A 10851-nucleotide genomic window follows, 5' to 3' on the forward strand; every position below is an offset into this window, starting at 1 on the left:
AGACAGTGGTGAGAACATAAACTCCGCCCATTCCCGGTGACACGTGATCATGAAGCAATGACGTTCCAGGAGAGTCCAACATTCAACGACGAAATGAGAAGAGGAAGAAGAAGCAAGAGGAGCACAAGAAAGACTCAGAATGTGGAATATCGGGGTTTCCAGCACCAAACAAGGGGATATGACGAACAAGTGAATCGTTTCACCTTTTCCCATTGGAAAGAAAGAGAAATATTTTGTCATAAAAAAATAAATAATGTACCTGTAAATGATCCGATTCGAGGGGGGCGGGGGAGGCCTCATGTTGAGAGCGAGGAGTTTGGGATTACTCGGACGAGGGGAGGGAGAGTTAAAGAGGGTCGAGACTCGAGGTAAAGAAAGTTTGTACTAAAACCGGCGTTGTGAAAACCTGGGGCCTCAAAGAGAGACATATTAAAACGAGGAACGATGTTCGAGTTCACAAGTTGACCGAATTCGCGGTCGGATCGGATCGGAGCTCAAGACGTTCTCACAGAACCTGTTACTCTCGGTCGAGGAACTGCGATTGTGGCGTTTTCGGACGAGGAAGAAGAAGAGGAAGATTTTTTTTTTTTTACTTGTGGACGACATGCAGTGCCATCGTTGTCGTGACGACTCGTCGGCGTTCGTCGTCTCCTTGTTACTCGTGGCGCTGCTGTCCGGCTCGGAAGCCTCCATGAACCTGTTTATGGGCGAGGATGAGGTTCGCCGTTTACTGGGTAAGTGCGACGGCCAGCTCGGGCCTAGTGTCGGTAAGACCACGGCCTCGGATAGCGGCTTCGGCAGCCTGGCATCTCGTCCTCGGCTTGGATTACCGCGCCTCGTTATGGAGGCCACTGTTCACGACGTTGCTATGGTTACACATAACGGGACATGTTTGATGCTTTGTAAGACTTTAATATCCTATTGTGGTGTCCATTGTGTATGATACATTACTGATGTATTCGTGGGAAGGGAATTGATTGACCGTGAAGTGGGAAAGTTTCAAATATTTTGTCACTACACCTTGACCTTGCTGTGTGGTGCATCCTTCACGACTCCTGATCACTCCGGTCTGGTTTTGTGGATGGTTAAGATCTCCTCCTTGATTCAGATCACGCGGGCTACAAGTCCACACACTTAATCATTGTTCCTCAAGAGCTGAGGTCGGCAACCTGCGGCCCGCGGGCCAAATGCGGCCCGTGACCTCCTCCCGTGCGGCCCGCGACCTCCTCCCATGCGGCCCGCGAGCTCCTCCCGTGCGGCCCGCGGCGCCTTGTCCGTATTTCCATTCGATGCGGCCCGCAAAACATTTTTCTGAACCGACGGCAAATTTAACATATGTGGACATATGATTCTTCCACATATATCACAGTCTCTGTACGTCACAATACATTATTTTCGCTTCTAGTCCACTTAACTTGGTCTTAAATATTTTTTCGTTTTTGTTTCAGATGTCTGAAGGTCTTAAGGTTCAATTTACAATTACATTTATCATCATTGATTTTAGGTGTGTTTGTTATTTTTTCGGGTTGGGAGGGGGGTGCGGCCCACGAGGTGGCCCGAACGTGGCCCAGTGGCCCGCGGCCTGGTTTAGGTTGCCGACGCCTGCTCAAGAGAAAGCACACATTGATAAATGAGCGCAACTACTTCTGTGCTCCAGGACAGCTTTTCAACCTCCTCCTCATGAATAGTCCAGTGTGTGTGTGTGTGTGTGTGTGTGTGTGTGTGTGTGTGTGTGTGTGTGTGTGTGTGTGTGTGTGTGTGTGTGTGTGTGTGTGTGTGTGTTTTGATTCATGGACCACGTTGTGAAATTTTGTTCCGAGAGCTCTTTTCAGGATCGTCGCTGAGCCTCGGACAGCCTCCAACTGTAGTTTGTTTTTGGTGATGTTCCCAGGGATCATTTGTAGGATAACTTCTTTATCATTCCCGTTGCTCCAATTTATCGCTGGTACAATGTCGGTGCTCTTCAGCTTCCAGGATCTTTTCAATTCATTCATGAGGTCTTGATATTTGGTCGTTTTCTTGATTTCTGTGTTATTTAGACAAAAATCACTGGTTACCGAAACCTCGATTAGGGGCCCTGTCACACCTTGACGTTTTAGCCAGCGTATGGCAACGTATCAAAATGTATGTAAAACGCTGGCGTACGCTGAACTATTGATGTTTTTTTCAGTTTTGCGCGTATTCATAACGAGTTGGACGTATGCGTAACGTACACGGAACGTTTCGATAACTTATAGATAACTTATACCAACGAACGCTTAGCGTGTTGTCAGCGTTCACAACCTATGCCCAACGATAGTCTAACTTATGCATAGCGTGCGGCAGCATATCGCCGATGATCACGTGGCGTACCCAAATCATAACCGCACTAGACATCGAAGTGTCAACATCACCGTCATGCCGAAGAAAACTTCGAAGAATGCAGCAAAGAAGTCTCCTGGCTGTGGCCACAGACGCAAGGAGGATCCATCATCACCCACACCCTCCCCATCACACTCACCTACTACTACTGACATGGACCTAATACTACTACTGACACGCTCACCTACTGACACTACTGACATGGACATCTACTTACCATGGAGTCTGAAACATTGACGGGTTCCTCCTGTGTGAACCCCATTTTTATATACCAATTCCCCTAAACGCTGCCAATACGCCATTATACGGTAGCTGTAAGTTTGAAATACGTTCAGTAAGTTCTGTGGTCGTCTGGAAGACGTCAAATACGTCTACATACGTCAATATGCGTTTGAGATACGTTACACATAGGTTCAAAGCACGTTACTCGTAGGTTAGAAATAAGTTTTGGGTACGCTAGACATTACCTCGACGTATTTCGACTTATGAGTAACTTACAAGTAACGTGTGTCAACGATCGCATAATGTGCCGACAACTTATGGCCAGCGTATGCGGAACGTGTGAGTCATACGCCGAGCATGTCGAAAAATTTTGAGCATGCTTAAAATTTGTCAACGAGCTCGACGTACTACGACGTATGCCAGCGTGCTTCAGTGTGCTCTTAACTTATACAAAACTTACCCATAACATATTCGACGTGTTCCAGCGTATTCGCCAATTTTTTCATATGTCGGCATACGCTGGCTAAAACGTAAAGGTGTGACAGGGCCTTTAGCAATGCCTTATTTTTCCCTTTGTATCAGAGTACGATATCCGGTTGCCTTGCTTTGTTTTCTGTGTTCACGCTGGATGGGATCATCAGGTCGTACGTCAGCAGTATGTCCTTGTTTTTCAATGATTGCTCTTGGTTCATGTTTCCATGAGTTTTGTAGAAGTGGGATATTGAAATTTCTGCAGATGTGCCAGTGGATTACTTTACATACCTTATTATTCCTTTGTGTGTGCAGCTGTTCTAACATGAGTTTCTACATCCTGATTGGAGGTGACTCGTGCTTTTTTGTTTCTACCTTGTAAAATCTACACTTGTCTGATATCCTCAGTCCTGTCATTAAAAAAAAAAATCCATTGGTGTTGTGTCCTTGGTCTTGGGCATTTATATCAATTCCTTCTCCTGCTCAATTGAGCTGATCTCTTATTAGCTATTCCAGTGATCCATGACAGACATCTTCTATTCGCACCTGTTTTTTGGAAGTTTTTTTGCAAGGTGAGTGAAAGATGGCTTTTCTGGCTTATTGTATTCAGTAGTCTGTTGAACTTTTCACGTACTTTCTAATCCTACAGTTGTCGGTCTGTGCACTTGATTGAGTTGTATCAAGCCCAGGCCATCTCCTCCTCTCGGCAGGTACATTCTTGGATGCATTGAATTTTTTTTGGTGGATAATGAGTTTCTTTATTACCTCCGCCACTGAAGGTGAAGGTGGTTTTCTCCCCTTTCTGTCTGTTTGTCTGTTTGTGTACAGGATGTCTCAAAAAGTTGTGGATGGGTAAGGATGAAATTTTGTGGACAGGTTCGGTGTGTGGCAAGGACGAATTGATTCGATTTTGGTGAAGATCCGGATCTGGATCTGGATCTGACTGCAATAATTTTTAAAGTGATTCTTCACCATTGAGAGATAAGGCTCAAAAACCATATCTTGTGTGATATTTCAAAAATGTAATGGGCCAGATGTGTTCTTGTGGATCAGGCATTACAGGACGGAGGTTTGCGCTCCACCGAGTGCCCTTCTAGTTTTGATGTATAGTTTATTGATTTCTGCTTGTGGCCAGTTTACTATTCTGCAGCTGTATTGGAATACAAGTACTGCTGGTTGGTTTATGGCTTTGATTTTGTTCCTTGGGGAGAGGTATATTTTCAGGATCAGCCTCATTCTACGCAAGTATTCTTTGGTAATTGTTTTGTACATTTTTGACAAATTTGATGGCTGTCTTCTACTCCAAGATTATAAGATGCTTCATTGTCTAGCTCCTGTATTGTTGTATTTTGGTCGATTCTTTTTTTTTTGTCTTTATTTTTCATTGGTTTGCACTTGGCACACTTATCGAGGATAAATTCCATTTTGAATGTCGTCAGAGTTACCGTTTCACTAATTTGAGTTGTTCTGCCAATTTTTTTTTCAGTGCAAAGGGTTTTAAATCATATATGTACAGTCTGTGTCACCTTTCTTGTTTCTTTCGGCGTTCTCTTCTTGGACATTATGGTGTATCCATGGCCTTGCTTATTGATGTTATTTAGTGGATCCAAAGCAAGGCAAAAAAGGAGGGGGTGGGAGGTTGTCTCCTTGGAAGATCTGGCGTCGTATATTCACTTTTGGTATATCAAACTTTCCTTCTGAGTGCTGCAAGATTAGTGTGGTCTTCTGTAGATCCGTGCTTTTCTCAATCAGCTTGATTATTTGGGGATTTACCTTCTACATTTGCATGCACTTCATCATCCATGAATGTGGGATGCTGTCAAAAGCTTTTTAGCCACGTCTCGCTTGGGAGACGTGGCTCTAGGAGAGCTCGGCGTTGTTGTTGTTGTTGTTGTTGTTGTTGTTGTTGTTGTTGTTCTAGTGAAGACAAAACCTTTGGGACTCTGCTCTTTTATATACAGGATCCGGATCTCCTTAAATACTAAATACCTGTACACATCGTCGCATTGACGGTGCCTTTTGAGAGCGTCTATCATGAACTTTTAAATAAATTCGGACATTTGCTTTAAAGTTTTGAAAAGTTCACGTTACTATTTAAAGATTATTCCATTTAATGTGGTTATTTCGTAAATACACTATTTTCTCGTCATGAACGACGATCGTCCAGGACGGGTCTCGTTATTGGCTCCGTCAAGGCACGCGATGAAATATCGGAAGTTTTTTTTTTTTGTTTGTTTTTCTTCTTCTTCTTCTTCTTCTTGTTCTTGTTCTTCTGGTGAAGACAAAACCTTTAGGACGTGGCTCTTGGACACATTTGTCCTTGCTTTTTTTAATTGTCTATCCAGGCAATGGACAGTTTGGTTCTTCTGGTTTCCCGCCTCTGGAACAAGCTCCCACACTCTCTTCAATCCCACTCTTCCCTCCAAGGCTTCAAAACAACTGTTCATCACCATCTTATATCTTCCCCCATCCAAAACCATGATCTTTACTATCCCCATTCCATCCACCCCAAACCCATCTCCTTCAAATTCCCTACTTTCCTTCCTGAAAGTCCCTATGGTGTCCATCTTGTTTACCCCGTGTTCCACGCCCCCATCCCCCATCCCTACAGATCTCCGAATGTCTTTGTTCCCCACTGCTTTGTGCTTCCCTCTCCCACCCCTCTTGTCTCCTGCTCCCCTTGTTATACGTTTTGTGTGTTGTCTCTTATACAAGCCTCGATATTGTACACAAAATAATTTTTTAAAAGGCCTTGCTTAGTTGTAGGTGGTCTAATTTTCCATAGCATCGTCTCTTACATCCCTTCTGTTCTGTCTCTAGGCCTCCTTGTTGTGTTGGATGTTGTGACATTGTTTCTGTGATGATTCATGTTAAAATTTGTATGTTGTTGGTAGACAGGTTATTGGCTGATATTTGTGAGGTAGTTGGATTTTTTTTCAGATTTTGTGATGAGGAAGGTGTTATTCTTCCATTTTCCGATCCCTTTGGATAAGTTCATTGAACGCTCGATTGTAATGAACGTGGAGAGCATCAAGTTGCTTTTGCCAAAAGTTTGGAATCCCATCTGGGTCAGGGCTTTTGAAGTTTACCACAAGTTGCTTTTGCCAAAAGTTTGGAATCCCTTCTGGGTCAGGGCTTTTGAAGTTTACCATTTTTGCAGGTTGTTGCCTTATAAGTCTTTTCTGCATCAATTATTACGATGGGTGTTTCATAGAGAAGTGACTTTTTCTCTTCCAGGTTTGGAATCCATCCCAACTCCTCATTGTGTTCCTTTCAATCTTCATAGATTCCTTTCCAAAATTGTTCCGGCTCATCTTTTTCAGGAGTCGATGAGACATTCTGCTTCTATTTCCATCCTTCAAACATCGAGCCTTATTTTCTCCTGCTGTTAGCTTCATCATCGCTTTTTACCCCTCAGCCCGAATTGGCTAAGGGGTATTGTCGACACAGGCGTTGTCCGGGTGTCCGTCCGTCAACTTTTGGTTTCCATCAATTTCGAGGAGAACGCCTTGTCCGATTAAATCCATTTTTGCAGTGTGTGTTGGGGTTGAGTAGAGGAAGGTTCCTTTCAAAAATGGGTGCGCTGCAATTTTCAATGTGCCTTCATGGCAGCCATCTTGAAATTGGTTTCCATCGATTTCGAGGAGAACGCCTTGTCCGATTAAATCCATTTTTGCAGGGTGTGTTGGGGTTGAGTAGAGGAAGGTTCCTTTCGATAATGAGCTCAATTTGATTCTCGGCTCGGCCACCAGGGGGCCAAAACTGAAAACCTAAAAATGGTTTTCTATTCTAAAACCTAAAAATGGCTATTTCTCCTGAACGAATGGCTGGATCATCGCCAATTTTTTTTATCACAGGTATATCTGATGAGGATACATGATATATAACCTGGGTTTTTTAATTGACCTACTTTTCAAGGTCACAGAGGTCAAAGTTCATACTTCGGTGTTCAGGCGTCCGTCAACTTTTGGTTTCCGTCAATTTCGAGGAAAACGCCTTGTCCGATTAAATCCATTTTTGCAGTGTGTGTTGGGGTTGAGTAGAGGAAGGTTCCTTTCAAAAATGGGTGCGCTGTGATTTTCAATGTGGCCTCCATGGCAGCCATCTTGAAATTTTTTCCATCGATTTCGAGGAGAACGCCTTGTCCGATTAAATCCATTTTTGCAGGGTGTGTTGGGGTTGAATGGAGGAAGGTTCCTTTCGAAAATGGGCGCGCTGCGATTTTCAGTGTGGCCGCCACGGCAGTCGTCTTGAAATTGGTTTTCGTTAATTTCGAGAACGGCTTGGCTTGTCCGATTAAATGCATTTTTGCATTGTGTGTGTTGGAGTTGAGTAGAGGAAGGTTCCTTTCGAAAATGGGCGCGCTGCGATTTTCACTTGCCGACATGGTAGCCATCTTGAAGTCTGATTTTCGATTTGACGTCCAACGTTCTCTAACTGACTGCATCATCGTGATATCACTGCTTCCTTTTACAATGCATGGGCTGAGGGGTTACGCCCGCTTTGCGGAGCTATTTTTTTAAATTACCTCCATCACCAAAGGTGAGTGGAGGTTATATTTTCCCCCGTCAGTTTTTCTGTCTGTGTATTTGTCTTTGAACAGGGTATATCAAAAAGTTGTGGATGGATTCAGACGAAATTTGTTGGGCATTTTGGGTGTGTGACAAGGATGAAAGGATTAGATGTTGGTGACGGTCCGGATCTAGCTACTAGAATTTTAAAAAGTGATTCTTCACCATTGAGACAGGGCCAAAAATGATATATAGCACAATATCTCAAAAAGTTGTGGACAGATTCAGACAAAACTTGGACATGTTGGGTGTGTGACAAGGAAGAAGTGATTCGATTTTGGTGAAGATCCCAATTCAGATCTGATAATTTTTAGGTGATTCTTCACCATTCAGAGATGAGGCTATAAACAATGTGTGTGTATACATATATATTATATATACATATCCACACGACCGGTCATAAGTTTTAGAACACCCCCATTTTCCCAGTTTTTACTGAAATTTAAGCAGTTTAATGTTTCAATATACTGTTGCGGTTCTCGGAACCGCATGTATCCAGCAGACAGTCCCAAGACAGTTATTCCATTAATATACGTGTAGATAGTCCCTTTCCTTTTGTTTAGCGGGACAATAAGGGAGTGTGTTGTGATCTCATAGCTGGGGTTGCTTACATCATTTTTTTCTTCATTTCATCCCTACTCTTCTTTTCGTCTAATTATTCCTGAGGTAAATCTGAGCTTCGTGCAACTTCGTTGTGAGGTGGGCCCTCATGGAGGCCAGCGCGTGCGGCACCGCTGCGGCAGGGAACGATGACTCTCGGGCATTGGCAGCGCAGAGCCCTCGTTCCCAAGCGAGCCCTAAACCCAACGGGTGCAGCGAGTCATACAGTGCGCTTAGCAGTGCGGGATTATCAACTCGAGCTTCCGATGATCTGGGGAAGATTGCCGGTTGCATTAAAAAGGCATACGAATGAATACCTCTTAAGAGGCTGCACGAATGGTGTTTTTCACAACACAGGAAACAGCCAGCACGACACCCACGCTGCAGGAAACACGTACGGAGGCCGATAAAGGCGACTCCACGCCACGTTTGACGGGATGTGGGTGTGCGAGGTAAAAGCGGTGCATTCCTTTTCAACCACATATCGGTGTTCGCCCCACGCACACGCTAGCAGAGTCGTGTGAATGCGAGCACTGACCACGTGGGCCTTGGCCGAACCCCGCACACTGTATAGAATGTACTCTAAGGCAGACACGTACGCCGCTCGTGAAACATGCATGGATTTATCCATAACATCATACCTTCGTCCCTCACTGGCAGCAGCGGATTCCCCACGGATGAACGTCTTCTCATCTCTACGGCCAGCGAAGCTGCGATTGAGCTGGGGAATGTACAGTGCGGGCCACGTTGGCGCGCGCAGAGCGGGCGCGTTGATTGGCGCTGGTCGGACGCCAGAGCGGGCGTGTGGGACCCTCGGCCAGTCGCCGGGGCGCGGCCCGGAGGTTTTTGCGGTACGATTCGCGTGCCAATTTTGGTGTGGGCGATTTGTGTCATGTCGTGTGGTCGGAGCGGAGTATTTCTGCTGTCTGAAATGGCCTTGCCGGAAACAAAGTGAGGCGGTTTCCGGCCAAAGTTAGCGGGCCACAAGAGGGGTCGGGGCCAATCGGAGTGCCCGATTCAGGTGATGACGTTTCGCTTCGGGGTGGCCCCTCCCCCCTGCATGTCCTATAAAAGTCAGAGTATTCCTTCCTCCTTTCTCTTTCTCTTTTGCTCGCTGGCTCTTTCCTCGCCCTCGTCTCTCGCCACGACCCGCCTCCTGCTGCCTGGACTCCGCCTCTCTTGCCTTGCCCTCGTCGACACCGCCATGACCCTCCTGCTGCCTGGACTCCGCCTCCTCGTCTCCACCCACACGACGTCGACCCCACCTACCTACCTGGTCCCGCTTACAACTCCATCCACGCACTCTGGGCTCCGCACCTTCTCTACTCAAGCCCCTCCTTCACCAACACGGTCTCCACACGTGCTGCTGAAGCCAGAGACAATGCGCCCACTATTGGGTACCGCGCCACCAATACGTTTTGGGGAGGGGGGGTGCTCCGTGGTGCGTCATGCTGTCAAGCACAAAGGTACAGAGATCGTAGCTTCAACTGCTCTCCTTTCTTGTTCCAATACTCCCTCTTCATCGGGTTTTCTGTGTGCGTGTGCGTGTGTGTGTGTGTCCTGGTGCCTGTCTGCTAAAGTAAGACTGCAGAAGATCGTTATTGTTATTATTTTCGCGTTAAGTTTGCTCTGTGTCCGCTTTTGTAAGTTGCTTGTTTATTTGCTGCACCACACCTCTCTGTCCCCTATCTCTGCACAACACACCCCAATAAACCTTGATCGTGCCACATACCATTCCTCGCCCATTATTAATAAATTATTATTAGGAATGTTCCCGCCTCGTTTTTGTCTTTTCTTCCATTGATCCAGCATGCTCAGAATCCTAGCTTTGTCGGGACTTTATTCCCAACGATCCGTTCCTTTTAGCCGGTACGTTCTTTGCAATGTCGCTCGGCTGCATCAGATCCGGAAAAGTGATCTGATCCGGTAGAGTGATCTGGTTCGGACAAGGCGTACCGAGGGCGTGTTTCCTAGTAATTAAATCACGTGATTAATTAGGTAACCTGTTTAACCCATAGATGGGAGGATCCTCGGTCACACGGTTGAGTTATTGGCGTCCACGGTCGGTTAAGCGACCCGCCGCGTCACGGAATTATCCGTGTGCTGTGGCCTACAATTCTGGGGAGTCTGGTGGAAGCCAAGATAGTTTCCCCCACCTTGTAGTCTTCTCATCCGACCCACGGCCTGCAACAGAACTCTGAAATTAAAGCAGAAACCAATAAACAATTGCAGATAAAAATGAAATCATGGAATCGTTTTGTTGAACAAAATTTAATCTAAATTTTTGACTCATCAAAGTAGCGACCTTTTCCAGATATAACAGCTGAACATACTCGTGGCATCTTTCCACAATGGAAATCAAATATTGTTCGGGAAGTTCTTCCCAACACTGTTGCAGAAGTTCCCACAAATGTGTTTGTGTCTTGCACTTATAGGTTGATTGTTTTCACCCTTCTGTCCATTTCATCCCAAACCAGCTCAATGGGGTTTAAGTCTGAAGACTGTGCTGGTCATTCCATGATTTGAAGCCTACCGTCTTGTTCTTTTCTTATCGGGTAGTTCTGATATAGCCTGGAGGTATGTTTTGGGTTATTATCTAGCTTTAGGATGAACCCCTGACCAACTT

General features: G+C 45.5%; 1 protein-coding gene across 1 annotated transcript in view; it reads left to right on the forward strand.

Annotated features, from left to right (window-relative positions):
• Window positions 1-502: 502 nt before the first annotated feature.
• Window positions 503-10851, forward strand: part of RYK (receptor like tyrosine kinase) — a 182525-nt gene continuing 172176 nt past the window's right edge. Inside the window, exon 1 of the mRNA XM_085887970.1 lies at window positions 503-734. Within this exon, the coding sequence (XP_085744096.1) occupies window positions 605-734 (130 nt within the window). The 5' untranslated portion in view covers window positions 503-604. The remainder of the gene's footprint in view (window positions 735-10851) is intronic.

Source organism: Eptatretus burgeri, chromosome 7 (genome assembly GCF_056783735.1).
Source record: "Eptatretus burgeri isolate ZD-2024b chromosome 7, Ebu_testis_v1, whole genome shotgun sequence".
Lineage (NCBI taxonomy): Eukaryota > Metazoa > Chordata > Myxini > Myxiniformes > Myxinidae > Eptatretus > Eptatretus burgeri.